This window comes from Hippopotamus amphibius, chromosome 12 (genome assembly GCF_030028045.1).
Source record: "Hippopotamus amphibius kiboko isolate mHipAmp2 chromosome 12, mHipAmp2.hap2, whole genome shotgun sequence".
Taxonomy (NCBI): Eukaryota; Metazoa; Chordata; class Mammalia; order Artiodactyla; family Hippopotamidae; genus Hippopotamus; species Hippopotamus amphibius.
The window spans coordinates 26795984-26815104 of NC_080197.1; the positions used below are offsets into that span (position 1 = coordinate 26795984).

A 19121-nucleotide genomic window follows, 5' to 3' on the forward strand; every position below is an offset into this window, starting at 1 on the left:
GTTATATGTAAACATACATTTACTTTAAAAAGAGTCAATTAGAAGAATAGTATCGGTGTGAATCCCAGGAGCGGTGATAGGGCACTTATGACAAAGGGCAGGAGACAATCCTCCCCTGAGGGTCGTCTGTGAGACGTGGAAACACCCTTGGCACAGAAGACACGTGATAACAGACTCACGCAGATGTGGACGGACACCAGAGGCCTCTTCACACACAACACTCCACGCCTGGACACTGGCGTCTACACGGATGCCCTGGGCTGCGCTGATCCAGAGGCCGTTTATACACTGACGTGCTCCAAAATGCACACTCCAGCACCAGTCACACGTGGTTACACACATTCCAACACAGATATGTCTGTCCACATCTCTGTCAGCCTCACAAACTCACCTGTGCTCACTTATTGAGCACTTACTGTGTGCCAGGTGTCATGCTAAGCACTTTTCATGATTCGATTCATCTGATCTTCACGACAACCCTGCTGAGCTTGGTACTGTCATCATCCTCATTTTACAGGTGAGGAAACTGAGGTTCGGAGAGGTAAGTGCTCACCCAGGGCATACGGCAGCGAGGAGGCAGGGCCAGGATTTGAACCCAGGCAGCTTGGCTCCAGAGCCTGAATTCCAATCCCAGCTCCATCCCCTGAATGGCTGGGTTCCACCTCTCTGACCCTCAGCCTCCTCATCTGTGAGACGGGGACAGTGCTTATCTCCCTCAACTGTTGGGAGGATTAAAGGAGGTGATGCAGGGAGAACTCCAGGGAGCGCACCGGGCCTTCTGCAGGCTCCCTGTGAGTAGGGCCGTCCTCACGTTACCAAGATCTGGGGGCAAGCAGCTTAGGTGACGTGGGACGAGCTTGTCAAACTGTGTGACCGTGGGCAAGGGAGTGGACCTCAATGCCTCTCTATAAAGCGGGGATGGCAATGGTCACCCTCTCCTCACAGGGTTATTGCGTGGGTTAAATGAGACGGTGCAAGTAAAGCCCTGAGCATGGCATTCAGCAGGTGCTTAATATATGCTCAAGCCTGCCCCTCAGACCCCAATCTGCTCCTAGATCCCAAAACCCTCTGAAGGGGAAGAAAAAACACACATCGATTTGCTGCAAATAAAGAAGTCAAGACATCAGATGTTCGTCAGGGCCTTTCTCCTGTTTATTGCCAAGGCCCCAGCCCAGTCCTGCCCTGCTCACTCCTCATCAAGGGAAGCAGCCCCGGTGGTAGGGGGCCAGGCCCACCTGGCTTCGGTTGGGGTCCTTCACTGGGTGCAGCGGTTGGTGGTGTGCGGGCAGCTGGCAGGCAAATCTTGCCCCAGGTCAGTCCAGTTTCAAGTCCAGCACCAGGGCATTCTGACAGGAAATAGAGGGCCAGGTGGGGATCAATGACGGGGCCACCCAGACACAGGATGGGGTGTGGTCAGGAGATGAAATCAGTGTGGTGTTTAAGAACAAAGGATGAACTTGACTGGCCTTATGACTCTTCACCTCTCTGAGCCTCGAATTTCTCAACAATCAAGTGGGGAGAAGTACCCCTAACTCCCAGAGAGGGGAGATCCAATGAGAAAAATGTCCATTCGATGCTCCAAGTGCAATGCTTGGTGTGCAATGCAAAGCTAGTATTTATTGTATGCCTTTAGGTGAATTAGCTCAATGAATCATCAAAACAGCTCTCTGAGGTGGATACCATATTATTATCCCCATTTTAGGCAACAGAAAAATGGAAGCATAGGAGAAGAGGAAGCAATTTGTCCAAGGTGGCAGAGGAGGGGACAGCAGAATTCATGTTTCCTCCTGGGGATCCCTGGCCAAGGGGGCCCAAGTTCTGAGGGGCAGGGTCTCGCCCAAGGGATTGGCAGGATTGTACTGACAGCTGCTGCCCTCCTCAGCCCAACTCCCTCCAGGTTGAGAGAGGCAGGCTTTCACTCGTTGGCCAAAAGTATTGACTGACATGGCCTTCCCTAGCTCCTCTCCTCACCTCTACAATGTCCAGCTCTGCCAGGTTGTAATTCATGTCCAGGAAGTCTGGAAGTGGGAGCCCGACTTGGAGCACATCTGAGAAATAAAACAGGGAGTCATTTCAGCCTGCCTGCTCTGCAATCGACTGAGGAGTGGCTGCCTGGAGCAGAATAGTGGGAAATAGTGCAGTCATTGATTCATGATGTCTGCCAGCTGCACAGACCTAGAGAGCATAAGCAGAATCACCATGTATTTGCATCCCAGGTCTGGGTCAAGATCTGACCCCGGGTGTGGGGTCAAGGGTCAGAGTGCAAATTGTGGGAAGGGTCTTTGTCCCCTTAAGATGACATTAAGATGACATCAGCCTCAAAGATTCAGCAATGACTATCCACTCCCTTTTAGGCTCCCTCATCTGAGGCCAGCGGAGGGGCTTTGAGACCATCAGGTGGCATCCCTTCCTACTCAGAGTGCTTCCTGGCACCAGCAAAATCAAACCCTGTTGGAGCCCTCACCATTGATGGCTGGGATGTAGGCTTCTTGGAGAAAATCGGTGATGAAATCAGTCAGTGCCTTCTCCTGGGCGAGAGAGAGAAAGAGAGAAAACACCCTCATGCCATCATTCAATTAAGTTCAACAGATTTTTTCAGCCCTCACTCCAGCTGGGTTTGGGGACCACAGGAATGAATATTGGAGACATTGAATCACATCAAAACTGCGTCTGACTGTTAGACAGTAGGCTGATGCCCTTCACCTCTGCTTGGCCCCTGTTCAGGTAACATGTGGGCCTTGGTCACAGTGAATGCAGGAGGAATGCAGGAGACACTGGGTGGCCTGTGGACCCACCCCTGATCCTACAGAAAACTCAGTAGCTTTCATGAGTGATTCATTCACTGCCTTTCTGTTCCTCAGTTACCCCATCTGTGAAAGAGGAACATAATAGCACCTACTCGTAGGGCTTGCATGAGGATTCAATGGGTTTGAGTAAAGCACAGAGTAAGTGCTCAGTAAGTAGTGCTGTTGTTGTTATTATTATGATTATTTTATGATTTTTTTTTTGGATGTGGGCGAATTTTAAAGTCTTTATTGAATTTGTTCCAATATTGCTTCTGTTTTATGTTTTGGTTTTTTGGCCACGAGGCATGTAGGATCTTAGCTCCCTGACCAGGGATCGAACATGCATCCCCTGCATTGGAAGGTAAAGTCTTAACCACTGGACCACCAGGAAAGTCCCTTATTATGATTATTATGTCAGGTTCTGTGTTGGGATCTGAGGCTACAGAGATAAAAAAAAATAACAGCTGGGCCAACCAAGCCAGCCCAGGTTGGTGCTATGCATGACAATGCTTTTAAAATCAATCAAGGGAGATGTCCAGATTCTACCCAGAAGAGAGAACAGAGACTCAGAGAGGCTAAGCAACTTTCCCAAGGTCACAGAGTCAGTCAGGAGCCCCAAGCCCCAATGACCTATTCTATTCACTCTGCCTCCATTTCGGAGCCCTTCCCTGCAGTCCCAAGGGAAAACAGGTCCAGTTTCTTGTTTTTAAGCCAAACCAGGCAGAAGCACTTGGGACACTTACATTGAAGGCGCCAATCGATGAGGACCCCCGGGACAGGCTCAGTAATCTGCAGAAGAGAGGGAAACAAGGAGGGGGCATGGCAGTCAGAGCCCTGGAGAAAAGGGATCTCAAACATCCTCAACCCCTCCCTGATGCAGAAGTCCCCTCTACAGCCTTCACACCAGGTGCTCCTAAGTCTGCTTACATGCTACCTGTGATGGGGCACTTACCATCTTTCATTACAGCCCATTTTGTTTCCCACAGCTCCAACCACTGCCTCCTCTCATCGGCCCTGACTCCTCCCTCTGGGACCCCAGGCCTGTCTATTGCTCCTGCCCAAGGCCAGGTATGGAGAGGTTTACAGCTCAACTAGCCAGTCCCAGATTTTTGCAGGACACAGAATAGGGGCCCCTCAGACAGCCCCCTCCCCTGCATGGCCTCTGGTGGGCACTAATACATCTTGGCACCAGAACAGGCCATGGGATGGTCATCTGGTGGCTCTATCTTTCCAACATCTATTCTCTCTATTCCAGTAACAGACCCTCCATTTTCCATTCTCAATCCAAGGCATTAAGGTTGGGTGGAACCCAGAGACCCCAGGGTGAGCACATGACCCAGGCCTGGCCAATCAGATCATTCCGTCTCTGGAGACACAGGGATTAGCTTAGAGTTGGTCATGTGATCCGTGCTAGACCAATGAGAAGCAGCCTTTGGGATTTTGTTAGAACTATTAAACAAGAGGCCTCTCTTCTTATTGGGGTCACTTGGCCACCAATTAGGGAGAGGCTGCCTAAGAATGTCCACTAAAGTGGACAGCAAAGGCCAAGGGAGGAGGGGGACAGGTTGTGAGAATTTTGTGCACCTAGGTCCAGCCATGCCCAGAAAGGGAGATCTACCCCTAGATATTTTAATTATATGAGTCAAAAGATTCCCTTTGGGGCTTAAACCAGTTAAAGTTGGAATTGTCTGTTTTAACTGAAAGAATCTTGTAAAACTAGGCTTCACATATAGACAGAACTCTATAAATATTAACTCTTATTGGTATAAAGAAAGGCTTCCCAGAGGAGGTGGCATTTGAGGTGGGTGCTGACAGGCAGATGGCATTTGGAAGGCATGGGTAAAAGCCTATTAATGGAAAAGGGGACATAACTCCATGATCAGACTCACTGTGCAAGAGCCTAGTGAAATAGTGGGAGCAGTGATGGGAGAATTTGAGAAAGGCCTTGAGTGCCAGGCTAAGATTCGACAAAAGATCCTGCAGACAATGGGGAGCCATTGAGGGCTCTAGAACAGCCATAGTGACCAGAGCAGCCTGGCAGTGTGAGCCTTGCTAGATGGATCAGAGGGAGACCCTGGAGCAGGAAACCAAGTGGTGTTGGTAGTGCCCATGCAGGGGTAAAAGGAAGCCAGCATGGGCAGCAGACTCCTACCTGCCCAGAGAGGTGGCCACCTGCAGCCGGTCCTCGCGAACTGAGTACTGGATTTTCAGGTTGAAGTGCTGACACGGGTAGAAGCAGGGAGAAGGCAGTGGGTCCCCCATCAGGGCTGGTAAAACCAGGGGCACTACCACCTTCCCAGGACCACCACCACTGCCAAGACAAAGCAGGAGTCTTCCTCTCTGCCCATCCCACCCTTAGAAACTGAACCCAGCAGTCCCCCCGTGCACCCAGCACAGGGTCCTCATCTTCCCCGTACCTAGCCCAGGATAGCACTATCAAAAATCCTGGCGTGTCTGTAGGTCCCTGAACACACCGTGTTATTGCTCCAGGTCACATCCTTCAGCTTTACCTGGAGTGCCCTCCATCGCCAGCTTCCCCAATATCAACCCTTTCCCTGGCCAGCTCCTGCTCAACTTTCAAAACAGAGCTCATGCATCACCTCCTCTAGGAAGTCCTCTGTGATTTCCTCAAACTAGATTTAGGATCTCTCCAGGCTCCTATAGTTCCCTGAATGAGCCTTTCACGGCCCATATAGGTGCTGATGAATGTTGGTGGGAGGGAGAGAAGCAGAAGGGAAGGAGTGGGGTGGGCAGGAGGGAGGAAGGAGAAAGATAGGAAGGACTAAACTTTTGACCTTTCTTTTGTTGATCTTTCTAGTCATTCAAAGGTTAAGAATCCACCTGCCAATGCAAGGGACCCCAGTTCAATCCCTGGTCTGGGAAGATCCCACATGCCGTGGAGCAACTAAGCCTGTGCGCCACAACTGCTGAGCCTGTGCTCTAGAGCCCACGAGCCTCAACTAGTGAGCCCACATGCCACAGCTACTGAAGCCCACATGCCTAGAGCCCATGCTGGACAACAAGAGAAGCTACCACAATGAGAAGCCCGTGCATCACAACGAAGAGTAGCCCCCACTTGCCACAGCTAGAGAAAGCCCGCACGCAGCAACAAAGACCCAATGCAGCCAAAAATATAAATAAATATATAATCTTTAAAAAGAAAAAAAAGGTTCAATTACAGAGCCAAAAATCAGACAGCAGGTGACAGTGCCTAGGAGGTTAGGATCACACAACTGAGATTAACTAAGAACCCTTCAATCCATTACTTGATTATGGGCTAAAACCTACCCTCCAGCCTCAAAAATCCACGAGATTGGGCCTAATTGGGAAACAGATTCCACTCACAATTTCCAGGAGAAAGAGGGACACAGGAGCCTTGCCCCGCCACCGAGCCGCGAACATCTCCAGGGTGCCGTGCAGGTGCAGCAGGCTCTGGCCTGTCTTAATAGTGACCTTGGGGGGCTTGTTTATCCTGATCTGAGTCACCAGGGGTTTCGGCTTGGGATAGGCCTCAGCCACCTACAGAAACCAGGAAACTCCCCTCAGGGCCAACCCTCAGACTGGTGGCTTCAGTTGAAACCAGGAGTCCATAATGAAATAGGTGACTTCTACCTTGGAAGCACGATATGCAAGGGCTGCGATGTGCCTATCAGGAAGTAAAAGAAACAAAACAGACAATCTGGCTGTTTCTATATTGGACATAGAAAGTACAATGCACAAAAGCCGGGCTGTTTCTGTGCAGGGCCCAAAGAGTACTTTATGGAGAAGTTGGGATGATTCCACACAGGACAAGGGAGACGTGGTATTGAAAATCTCTTGTCCCTTCACCTGGGGAACAGGGCAGGGCAGGCGTGGTGATCATGGGTAGTTGGGACACTCACTTCAGGGATGAAGCCAGCCAGTGTCTCAGTGGTTTGTGGGGGCAGCTCACCAATCTACCAAATAAAAGTCAAGGCTAAGATTACTGAAGGCTGCCCTGAGCCATCCTAACAAACCTCTCCTCTGACTCATTAAGGCCTGCCCTCTGAGATTCCTTCATCAAAACAGTTATCATCCTTTGATTAAGTAGATAATGAGCTCCTGGGTAGCCCAGAGACTGTGGGATACCAATGCCCACAGCTTTGTGTACAAGATTACATGCTGACAAAATTTTGTTTGATGAAAAAGCAGACAGATGGATGGGAGAATGGGTGGATGCAATGGATCAGAGGGGGTGGGTGCATGGATTCATGGATGGATAGATGGATGGGGAAAATGGATAAACAGGTGAGTGGGTGAATGGATGGGTGGCTGGCTGGATGTTTGTGTAGGAGAATGAATAATAGATACATGGGCAGGTGGATGGGTGGGAATAATGGGTGGGAGGATAGGTGGAGGGAAAGATGGTGGAATGGTGGGAGAATGGATGATGAATGGATTGATGGATGGGAGGATGGATAGAGGGATCAGTGGGGAATGAATGGATGGATGGATGGATAGATGGATGAGTAGATAAGTAGGAGGATGGATAATGGAGAGTTGGATGGGTAGATGGGTGGGTATCCGGGTGTTTGGGTGTTAAATGACAGACACACAGATTCACTCACTCAGTAGTATCAGGCCCTGTTCTAAGTGTGGATGGTATGAAGGGTTGGGTGGATGCTAGCTGGAAGGATAGCATCTAGGACATGAATACACAGTAGTGAGATAGACTGGATAAAAAGAAGGTGTCTGGATGGCCAATGCATGAGAGTTGTAGGTTGATGGATAAATACCTGGTTGTATGGACAATTGAATGGATGGATGAATAGATGATGGTTAGGGGGACAGAGAGATGGTGGATGGTGGGGTGAAATGATGATAGAAACTCAGTCCTGGCCCCTCCCAGTCCTAGTGTTACCCACAACACCAGGATAATTCTCAGAATGTGTGCTCCATGCAGAGACTGTTGTTACAGGGGGCAGATGCAGCTGTGGGGGGTGTGGCCACTGGGCAGCTCACCATCGTATCCTGGACATTCACATCAAAGGACTTCTGCAAAAGAGCAAGCTCTGCCGTGAGGAAGGAGGCCGAGAGCAGCAGCTGTGAGGAGCCTTCGACATAGTCCTTGGGGAGCTCGGCCTCCCCGGCGTCAGCAAGCTGGATGGTGTTGCCCTTTTCCCGTTGCACCACAGGCTGTGGGACAGCCAGGGGAGAGACACTCAGCCTTGGCCATGAAGGACTGTGGTTCAGGGCGAGTCTCAGACCTCCAAACTAACAGTGCTCAAACCAGCCCCAAGTAAGCAAGTCATAAGATAGTGGAGCCAGAGCAGGCTGTAGTGGCTCAACAATCCCAGTGTGCAGATGGGTAGACTGAGGCCCCAGAGGATAAGGGAGTCAGTCACTGAACCACTTGCAGTTCCTCCTAGGTTTGCATAAGTGACTTCAATTGATCTGACTGTGACTGCTTAGAGCCCTCGTTTATACAGAATGTGTTTCCTGTTTTATCCTCAGAAGAAAGAGGTAAACGGAAAACAACGTGGGACCTGTAAGAACCCTACTAGGGGAAGACATCACACGGAGGTGACCCCTTGCAATTTTTCTTCCCATTCCTGGAAGATACATTCACCTAGTCATCGGGGGCTCTGGAGTCCTGCGTAAGGACCCAACTCTGCTACCACTCACAGTGAGGCCCTAGCCAGATCCTGCCTCCCCGCTGGGCCTGGTGCTCTCATCTGTACAATGACAGGGTACAACTGGGCGAGGCACGCATCGGGAGGAGCAGGCAGCCTTGAGAGAAGGCGTGGGTGTGGAGTCAGCCATTCCGGAAATCAGCTCAGGACTCGCAGTTCATGCTGAGAGCAGAAGGAGGGAGAGGGCCCTCCCACCCTCCGAAGCCCCAGCCCAGCCTCCTGCCCTGGCGGAAGCAGCCCCCAGCCCTCAAGACGGTGAGACCCCCGCCTGACGTTGCCCCCTGGCACTTACACAGAAATCCACTTGAATGTAGTTGGCTGTGGTGGTAGGTAGGGCCGTCAGGACGTATTCGACAGTGCCCATCTGGCCCACAGGCATGGGGGCTGTGCAAAGAGGAAGGTTCACTCAGAGAGGCACCAACCCGGGGGCAGCCAGAGAAGCTGGCACCAGCCAGCTGCCACCTGAGCCTGGCCTGGGCGCCAGGACCCCCTGCCCTCTGTGTTACACAAGGCAGATTACATCTCTGGGCCTCAGTAGTTTCATCTGCAGAATGGAGGCAATGGTGCCTCCTCACATCACTCTGCAGGCACAGAGCTTGAGCGTTCACTAAGGGTTGTCCAGCTCTGTTCTCACAACAGATTGGCGGGGTCAGGATTATCGGCTCTATTTTACAGATGCACAGACTGAGGCTTGGGGGAGTGAAGTGATGTCCCAGGCCACACTGCTGGGCACATGAACCAGTTTTCCTCAGTCCCAGCCATTGGACTTTCCTCTCCCCCACCTGGGGAGCTCTGTGGACCCCGTGATGATGGAGGCAGCAGATCCCCGTGGCAAAGGAAAGAGTGGGGTTACTATTGGGATTATTATTCATGGTGCAGGGTTTGTGGATGCTGTCCTTGGAGTCTGGGGGGTGTTGGATAGAACATTGGATGGAAGACTGGGAGGCAAGGACTCCAGAGTCCCTCAGGGCCTCAGGCTCCCCATCTGGACAGTGGGGGGAACGGGCTGACTCCATGACCTCGGACCTCCTCTCGTCCCAAGGCTGTGCTGGGAGCAGGCACTTGAATGGGGAGTGGGGCATTAAAGTCCAGACATCCTGCTGTCCCCATGCGGGAGCAAGGCGTGACTAGGGCTGCTCACCATTCAGGTTGGCCCACTTCTTGTTCACATACACCAGGACCGCATCAATGGCTGGACACATCTGGAAGAAGAGAAGGCGCTGGGCTGAGGGCGGTCCCTGCATGGAGGGCCTCACTCCTCACACCTGAATGTTACTCCATGGGGAGTCTCAAGGGCCCTGGTGGGACAGGGACTAGAGGGGGAAACCAAGGCCACAAGGCACACAGGAAGTAATGGCAGAGCCCAGGCTAGAATCCAGATCTCCTGACCACAGCCTGCAAGATGAGCAACGACTGGTACTCTCAGCAGGGTTGGCAAGCTGGGCTGGGCAGGCTGCCATCTCCTCCTTCCCTGCTCACGGCAGACGTCACTAGCTGATCGCAGTACTTTCTCCCACTGAGCCAGACTCAGCTTCAGAATCCTCCTCTGCCACCATCAGTCAATCAGGGTCAGCAAATGAGGTAAAATGCACTCGCTGGCCCCGGTCTCAGCGCTGCCGCGGATGAGGGGCGGAGGCTTGCTCTGGGCACTCACCAGGCCAGGAAGAACTTTGTGTAGGGTACTGTCCAGAAACTTGTTGACCACCTTGGGCAGCATGCTGGACACAGAGGACGGGGACAGAGGAACAGAGGGCAGGAAGTTAGGCACCGGACATGCAGGGACATGGCTAAAGAAGTTCAGTGGCTCAGGAAGTGGGATGCTGGGCCGGGCTGGCAAGGTGGACCCAGGCTTCCACCCCAGCCTCAGGGCCCCTCACTTGCTAGGCAGGTTCGTCTTCACGCTGACCAGGATGACCTCACAACCCTCGCTCTTGAACGTGGGGATGCCCGTCTCCTCATCCTGCTGAAGCCGGTTGGTGGCTGTGATGTTCAGGACCACGATGATCTCCATGTTCCCACCCATGAAGCTGGAGGAGGGGCAGGCAGGCATCATGGGCAACACTGCTACTGTGGCTGCTGTTCCTGTCACCTCTTTGCCCACAGTCTCAGCAGCTCTGAGAGGGGGAAAGGGTAGGGGACCACCCCACAGGACAGTAGGAGGGATGGGACCTACCTAAGGTCACACGACTAGCCTTTCCTCTCCCCTCTTGATTTGCTGAACTCCTACATATCCTTTGAAACCCTGCTCTGCTCAGCTGTCATCATCTCCCAAAAGCCTCTTCCGATCTCCACTCCCTGCACTCTGCCAGTGTTTCTTCTGTCCCAGGCCAGTCCCTCAGTCTGCAATCACCTGTGCTCAGGTCTGTTTCCCATCAAAGGTAGGAACCAAGTTTGCTTCATCTCGGACCACAGCACCCAGAAGGTACACAGTAGATACTCAATAAAGGTGCATGTAAAGGCGAGACAAAGAGGTTGTTGTCCTTTCCTTCTCACCTCCTCGGCCTACTCACCTCTTGCCAGTGATGGTCATGCCCGTGGACACACACTGGAAGATGCCCACTCCAGGCAGGAAGCTCAATGTGACGACAGGCAGCTGCACATCCTTCACCTTCAGACTGGGAGGGGCAGACATCCAAGATGAGAAGTGGGCAGGTAAGACCCAGGCCCTCAACTCACTCCTCCACTACTTTGCTGGGAGGCCTTGGGTAAATCCCCTACCCCAGGTCATAGGGATAAACCTCCCTCTGGGTCTGCCATGAAACGCAAACAAAAGGCTGGATATGAACCAATTTGTACACAGAAATCTCTCATGTGTGAGATGACATGTGTCTTAATTTGTGACCTTGGGCTGCTCCCTTCCCTGCTGTGGGCCTCAGTTTCCCCATTGGCAAAAAGGAGAGGTTTGCTTAGATCAGGGTTTCTCGACAGTGATGCTATTGGGCATTTTGGGGCAGGACTATTCTTTGCTGTGGGCGGTCCCATGCATTGTAGGATATTTCATAGCTTCCCTGGCCTCTGCCCACTACAGGCACTAGATGCACTACCCCTTCCCCACCTCACAGGTTATGACAACCAAAAATGTCTCCAGACACTGTCAAATGTCCCCTGGAGGCAAAAGCACCCCTGGTTGAGAAGCACCAGTCAAGATCTAGGATAACAAATTTTGGCATGTCTACCTCACCTGCCCATCCTGAGCTCTTGGCAGACATTGCTAATTGATCACAGTCCGATTTCCTGCCAGATCAAGAAAGAGCCTCAGAACCTTCCCTGTACATCATTCCAGGCAGCCCCTACCAATCAATCCCATCTGACACTTGCAATGAAACCAACTTGCCCCTGTCATTAGAGGATTGTTTCCATTCTGCCATTGGAGGATTTTTCATTAATTTCATGTACATTCAGTGGGTTCCTGCTGCATGTGGGGAGTTGCAGTTTGACTTTCCAACCTCACTTCCTCCTCCCAATGGGCCTGCTCACAGCAGGACTAGAATTGTCCCCAGTGGATGACTGAGGGGACTGAGGCCCATGCATGAGCAGTGACCTGCCCAAGGTCACATAGCAAGCCAGCAGCAAGGCCAGGAAGAGGCCCCATGCCCTGCACCAGCTCTCCCACTAAGACCCTGGGCACAGCACTGCCAACCACCTTCTGCCCTAGCAGCCACCCCCGCCCCGATCCCCCTCCCCTGCTCACTTAGTGATGCCTTTGATAGGTTTCATCCCCGGGCGCTTTTTGCCCGCCTCAGCTGCCATCTTCTCCAGGATGTGGCTCTCATCCATGGCACTCTGGACCTCTGGAGAGGGGGAGAAGGGGAAAGACCGTCAGCTGGGCTCCTCACTGTTTCCCTGCCCGGGGCCAGTCTCTCAGGCATCCCAGCGGTGAGACATGCCCAGCCCCTGCCCTCTTCCAACCTCACAGGGGAGACAGAGTCACCAGTAATGACAGTAATGGGTGATGAGAGCCATAGAAGTGCAGGCAGCTGGAGGAACCACATGAGGGGTTTGGGCCAGAAAAGGAAGAGCTGGGGAAGGCTTCCAGGAGGAGGTGACATGCCAGCCGGTCCTTGAGGGAGGAATAGGGATTTTCACCAGGAAGGAAAGAGGCAAAGGAGGCCACTCAGGGCAGAGGGCTAAGTGCAAAGGTGCGGAAGAGGGGAAGGAGGTGGCATGATGAGGGAGGAGTGAGAAACACAGCGTGGCTGAAGTGGGGAGAGACAGGACAGGGAAACTGGAGCAGTTTCAGGGAGCACATAATGGAGGCCTTGAACCCCCAAGCGACAGTGCCGACTTTATCCTGTGGCCCAGCCACTCTCAGACCTGGGTGATTAGGGAATTCAACTGGGAGCTTGTTAAAGTGAAGATTCTGGGCCTGAAGCCAAGACATTTTGATTCCCCAGGTCTGCAGGCCCCAATCCCAAATGAGACGGTGCCAGAAATGCTCCATAATGGTCATAGGCTAGTTCCCAGGGAGGAGACACATCCTGAGCTGATGAGCAGTCATTAGCCCGTTACACCTGGATGTGACATCTCTCAGAGTCAGAGAGCTGAGGGTGGAAAATACCTCTTAGTAAAGTGCCCCCAGGGCCTTTCAATCTCACATTTCATCTGATCCTGCCCAAAAGGACAGTTCACCCTATTTTACATTTCTTTACATTTTACATTTACAGATGGGCAAATGGCAACACGGAGAGGGTAAGTGACTTGCCTGAGGTCACACAGTAAATTACTGGCAGAGCTGGGGTTTGGCTCATGTCTGTCACCCCCACAGCCCACTTGTGGATGCCAACGCCTGCCATCAGGGCCAAGGTGAGGCTCCAAGGAAGTAGGATTTCCAGCTCTGCCTCCAGCGTGTGGGGGGGACCTTGGGCAAGTCACCTTACTTTCTCTGGGCCTCAGTTCCCCCCCCTCAGTAAAATGGAAAGAGAATAACACGTTGCTTATAAGTTGATTTTGAGGATCACAGAATACTTGTCTATGAAAACACGAGCAGTCACTACTGATCCCCTACCCCCTGGCCCATACCTCCCCGACCCCTGCCCCACGCCCGGCGCCAGCTCACCGCGATTCATGACGTCCATGCCCAGCCGCAGCAGTGCCCCAGGGCCCGCTCGTGCAGGGGTCAGCAGGCCGCAGAGCGCCAGACACAGGATCCGCAACATGGCCTCACCTGTGCCACGGAGCCTGAATTGGATGCAGCCCAGCAGGCCCTGGTTCCCCTGGGGTCCTCCCATGCTCCAGAGCAGACTGAGCCCCCTGGGTGATCTCAGGAGTCCAGGAGCCTTTGGACTCCAGCCAGGTCAGCAAACCTCACGCCTGCCTCCTCCAGAAGGGCCTGAGAGTGTCCATGTTAAACACTGGGGTCACCCTGAGCAGGTCACTTTCCTGTCTAAGCCTCAGTTTCCTCATCTGTGGGCATGATGCGTTCTGATCGGCCTGCGAGATGGGGTTGGTGGGAGCTTTAGCTGCAATTTTTCATGAGTTCAGGTGTGGCTTAGAGGGCAGACCTGGGGCCCGAGGGGGGATTCCAACCTGGTCCTGACTCAGGAATTCCCACTGCAGCGTGAAAAGGGGGGAAGCCTCTGCTCCCCCAACCCTGACGCAGTAGCATCCCCCACCTCCTCCAAGCTCAGCCTCACTTGCAGAAATCTCAGTTCACAGCCCCTTAAGGCCTCTTGAGACATCGCCTCACCAATAGGGAAACTGAGGCACGGTTTGAACTTGACCCAAGGTCTCACAGCTGGTGAGTAGAGAATCGAATAATGATCTCCCATCCCAGATCCTTCAACATTCCCAGGAAAGCCCCATCCCAGCCCTGGGCCCACAGACACCCCCCTTCCTCCTACTGACTACTTACCAAGACCTGAAATTCTCCCACCCAGAGGCCAAGTGTTTATTTCAGGGCTGAGCTGTGGCTGAAAAGAATCAAGGGGGCGGCCCCTGGCACTGGCCTGTGTCACCGGAGGGGGAGGGTTCCAGATGGTCTCCTACTGACAGCGGACTCGGCCACTGAGGGCTCCACCAATCCACAAACAGAGACAGGGGCCTACTGGGGGCCCACCTTTCCAGTCCGAGCCCATGCCTGCCTGCCTGTATTCATTCACACAACTCAAATTTACTGAGTACCTACCATGTGCCGGGCAAGCCGGGCTGCAAGGTACACACAGCAAAGATTGTCCTGCTCCTTCTCTTCATTTTAAAGAAAAGAAATGGAACGGGATAGAGTGTGTATGGGGGGCAGGGATGGGGAGAGTCAGGGAAGGACTCTATAGAGAGGGGATATTTAGGCTGAGACCTAAAGGATGCGAGGCAGCCAGCACATAAAAAGCCATGGAGACCTTCGAGCCTATAATCAATGTTTGCTAAGTGAAAGCAGGATCTATGTGTCTCTCATCCCACTCAATTTTTAAGTTGGGCTTGAAAATAATCAGTCTGGGTGTTTCTTCCACCCCTGTGAACACACACACGTGGCATGGGAATACTGGGCACAGCACACCCAGTGCCACATCTCTGAAGATCACCCCGTGGGGGACTGTGGGGTTCAGTGCCAGGTGGCAGAGCTGGAAGGGGCTATGTAAAGGTCTCCTCCAGCCCCACCCCATTTCCCAGGTGGGGAGACTGAGTCCCAAGACTGAACGCCACCCCACTTCCCCAATTCCCAGGCCAGAACTGATGTCAGGTGTCAGACACTCAGAGCATGGTTTTTTGCCCTCTTAGAATAATAAGTGGAATGGGGTACACGGGCACGCGGGTGTTTCTGAGACTAACGGTCAATGCCAGGGTTTTGTTTCTGACTACGCTGTGCTTTTGCCTGAGCTGTCCCTCCCACTTACAACACCCTCCCTCCACCTATCTACTACCTGCTTATCCCTCAAGTCCTAACTTCAGCCTTTGCCTCCTCCACCAGGAAGCCTCCCCTCAACCTCCAACCGCCCCCAGTCTCAAAGACCACAGTTTGAACCTGAGTGTATACCTAATCCATCCCACCCCAAGACAAGTGTTTCCTGCTGCGTCACCCCCATCCTCTGCTCACACAGTTTCCTCCATCTGGAGTCCTTCCTTTCCTCTCTCTCTGCTTAGTAAATACTCCTAGACGCCCCCTACCACGACCACGCAGTTGCCTCAGCTCATCTCTGAGCTCCTGCAAAGCAGAGCCTCCCTTGTCTCCCATCAGCCTCAGATGAAGCCCAAGGAGGCACCTCAGATCTGCTGTCTCCTTGGTCCTGCCCAGGTCCTACAGCATCTGAGGATGCGATGTCCGGCGGCTTCCTATCAGGTGAGGAGAACTGGATGGGGGTCAGGACACAGATCCAAGCCCTGGCCCTGCCACCCAGTTGCTGTGTGACCTCAGGCAAGTCCCTTGCCCTCTCTGAGCCTCAGTGTTTTCATCCGTAAAATGACAGGGCTCAATAAGACACTATCTGGGGAGAATTCCACAGATAGAGCCTCTCCTTACCTTGCCGAGCCTGGGGAGGTCCTGCCAATGACTGGCCCCTACCTCCCCACCCTGGGACGAGGAAGCCCTTATATTTGGGAGCCTGATTAGCTGCTTAGATAATTCAGGCTTTAATAAGGCCCAGATAATTATCTAGAGGCCCAAAGAACAGGAGCCTCGATGCTCACGTGACGATTCAGTCTGTTCCAATGTAAATAGCACAGAGGACGTGGGTGGCTGGAGAGCCCAGGTAGCTGCACCGGGGCGGGCCCTGGGGAGGGGATGCGGTTGCCGGAGCAGGCATCGGGACTCAGACTTCCCCTCTCCTGGGCTCAGAGCCTCCCATAATTCTGAACACCCAGTTGGCACTCATCCGTTCCTTTCACAAATGTTTGTTGAGGACTCACTGTGTTCCAGGCCTGTGCAAGTGCTAGGGATGCCGTGGTGAGCAAGGCAGTCAGGGTGCCTATCCTGAGAGGGCTCCTGGAGCCTCCAGGGGAGACAGGCCTCTGCAAGTCAACAACACAGAGCCAGGTCAGTCCCCGGGAGCTGAGGGTGGTGGAAGCCAGTGAATCAGGGGATGGGATAGGGAGGGAAGAGTGGGGTTATCTTCAGAGCAGAAGACCCCTGGAGCAGGGGATGTTGGAGCTGACTTCTGAGGGGTGAGCAAAGCCAGCTCTGCAAGGCAGGGGAGGGTGTTTCAGGAGGTGAGTCAGCGAGTGCAAAGGCCTGCGAGACAAGGGCTGGACCATCAAGACTGCGCCCGCTCTGAGACTCACAGAGGGCAAGGAGGAAGGTAAGGTATCCTCAGGGGAGGCCCTCCTGGAGGAGATGCCAGGGGTGGTAAATGCTGGGACGGGGGCTTCCTCTCAAGGTCGAGATCTGGAGGGCAATGAAGGCAGGGAAACCGGAGGGCCCCGTGACAAACTGGCCACAGAGCTGGGGTTAGAACCCGGGGCCTCAGAGTGCCCAGTCTCTGCTTTGCTCTCCACGAGACCCTCAGAGGGCATGGCTGGGGCACCTTCAGGGTGATGAACAGTCCCAGGGGGCTGCTGGAGAACTGGGGTTTTCCTTCTCTGCCTGCAGGGAGCCCACAGGTCTGGAAGATCAAGGAAGCTTCTGTGTCCATTGTGCCCCTGGGGTCACTGAGGCCAGACGTGGGCGAGGGCCTGCCTGAGGTCAGCGGGGCTGAAGCCAGGTTGGAATGGGGGAGAGAGGGACCCAGATCAGCCCATCCAGTCTCCATCCTGGCCTGGGCCCTGAGCTGGAGGAGCCAGACTACAGATAGCATCACTTTTTCCTACAGATCCTCCCCCGACAGACCCCGCCTCCTCCTCCCAGGCAAATCTGCCCCAGTGTGCCTCCCATGCAGACCCTGCCTCCCCCAGGGCCATCCTGGGTGTTGAGGGGAAGCGGGAAAGGTAGGAAGGACATGCGGGAGATGGAGTGGGTGAGGTTCTGGGATCTGCGCCCCAGTCCCAACAACTGCCCTCACAAGCTGTGTGGCCTTGGGTAGTGCTGTCAACCTCCCTGGGCCACTGCTTTATCCTCTTTCAGGATGAGAGGGCAGAATAATAATAGTAATGCCAAGAGGGAAAAGGACAGTCATGCCATTCCCTGTTTTTCTAAGTTCAAAGTGGCACCAGCCAAGTTCCAGAGGCCGGATAGGAAGCAAGCTCCCTAAAAATAAATTACTTTAAGGAAACAGAGAGTCTTTCCCGGGGCCCTGGGTCATCACACAGCTTTGGGGTTCTGGGGGAAGACTGGTCCAGCTGGCTTGTAGCTGGAACCGCTGGACGCACCCCCGACTCAGCTGTCATGATGTGATGATAGTAATAAGAGGGCCCCTTCACTGCGCATCTGACCTATGCCGGGCAGTGTGCTGAGTGTCTGATACGCACTAGTCTATACAACCCTGAGGACTACCCTACGAGGGGGGCACTTTGGGTTTTTTCCATTTTACGACAGAGAAGCTGAGGCTCAAAGAAATCAAGCCACTTGCCCAAGATACACAGCAAGCGAGGGCACAGCCAGGGGCTGAATCTGGATCCGAGCGGCTCCAGAGCCCAGGCCGAGACCTGCCAAGGCACACCCAAGGGAGCACCGCCTCCCTGCGGGCCTCCCTTCCCTCCCCCAACCCCTGTGCCCCAGCATCACCCTGCCTGGTCCCTGCCACAGCTGCAAACCCCGCCATCCTTCCAAGACCAGCTGCAGCTCCTTCCTCCAGGGAAACTTCCTCTCCCGCCCCCCCACCCCGTGCCCCACCTCTCAGCTGCTGAAGACTGGGACCCTGAAGCTCAGAGCCATCTTTTCCCTTCCCCGCAGATGCTTTGGGGACCCAAGGAGGGTGACTCCCAGTCCAGCAGCCCAGCCTATGGGGATGGGGCTCGACGTGGCTTCCCGAGCTCAGGGCTGGGTCAGCCTGGGCCAGAGCTCCGGCATATACACATGCAAGCAGTTCACTCACCACACGCTTATTATGCACCTGCTGTGTGCTGGGCTCTGCCAGGGTCAGACGGGTGTGGTGGGGAGGGAAGCCACAGACACCAGCAACCGTCATTGGAAACTGAAGGACATCAGAGTCACCAGGGCAGAGGAGTTTGCACGTGGCCAGGGGAGACTGCATTTGAGCTGGTGAGCGGGGTAAACCAGTTCAGGTTCAGGAGGCCCAGGTGGAGCAAAGGGCCAGGGCAAAAGCCAAGGCCTAGAGAGGAAACGTGCAAGGTGCATATTCAAGGTGAAGGGTGGGCCTCACACGGACAAGTGGGAGGTTGGAGGTTTGCGTAGGAGCCAGACCTGAGAGGACGCGGCAGTGAAAGCGCCCCTCAGTACAGGTCTGTATATAGGACGGAACTCAGAATTCATTTCAGCTTGTCTCCTTTAGAGTGAGCCCGAAGCTAACCAGAGGGCACGTCACGGGGAGGCAGGCAAGAGGAGGGGGCTTCCTGCTGTTTCCTGTGGGTGGAGGTGAGCGGCGTAGGAGAACATCCAGTGAAGCCTGTCTCAGCCACAGAGCCAGACTCAACCCCTCTGCAACCTTCAGCCTCAGCCTGGGGACAGCCTTTCCGCAGCCCTTTCCAAACAAGCCAGGGCCCTCACCACACCCGCACCCCTCCTGCCATCCAGCCACTCTGAAGGCCACTGGCCCACGACAGTGCTCCCAGTCCCTCTGGCAGCTGCTCGGTGTGTGGCTCTCTGGCCCTCAAGAGTCACATCTGCGAGTCACAGCTCCCACCTCTCCATCCTTTCCTCTCC

General features: G+C 53.8%; 1 protein-coding gene across 1 annotated transcript; it reads right to left on the bottom strand.

The window, feature by feature from the left end:
• Positions 1–1187: 1187 nt before the first annotated feature.
• BPIFB6 (BPI fold containing family B member 6) lies at positions 1188–16321 on the bottom strand. The gene is made up of 16 exons (XM_057703321.1): positions 16274–16321; positions 13494–13601; positions 12129–12228; positions 10948–11052; positions 10315–10464; positions 10092–10155; positions 9579–9639; positions 8730–8821; positions 7767–7940; positions 6668–6721; positions 6132–6305; positions 4939–5006; positions 3530–3575; positions 2465–2528; positions 1972–2048; positions 1188–1346 (listed from the first exon to the last, which is right to left on the bottom strand). Exons 2-16 carry the CDS (start codon positions 13591–13593, stop codon positions 1314–1316), a joined length of 1362 nt encoding a protein of 453 aa, XP_057559304.1. The 5' UTR covers positions 13594–13601; positions 16274–16321; the 3' UTR covers positions 1188–1313.
• Positions 16322–19121: the final 2800 nt, after the last annotated feature.

Excerpts from the sequence above, each read along its gene's own strand:
- BPIFB6 (XM_057703321.1), bottom strand. The coding sequence starts at position 13,593 with ATGTTGCGGATCCTGTGTCTGGCGCTCTGCGGCCTGCTGACCCCTGCA. Across the intron at positions 3,576-4,938 it reads GTGGCCACCTCTCTGGGCAG|ATTACTGAGCCTGTCCCGGG; the intron begins GTAGGAGTCTGC and ends TCTCTTCTGCAG. Across the intron at positions 2,529-3,529 it reads CATCGATTGGCGCCTTCAAT|GAGAAGGCACTGACTGATTT; the intron begins GTAAGTGTCCCA and ends TCTCTCGCCCAG.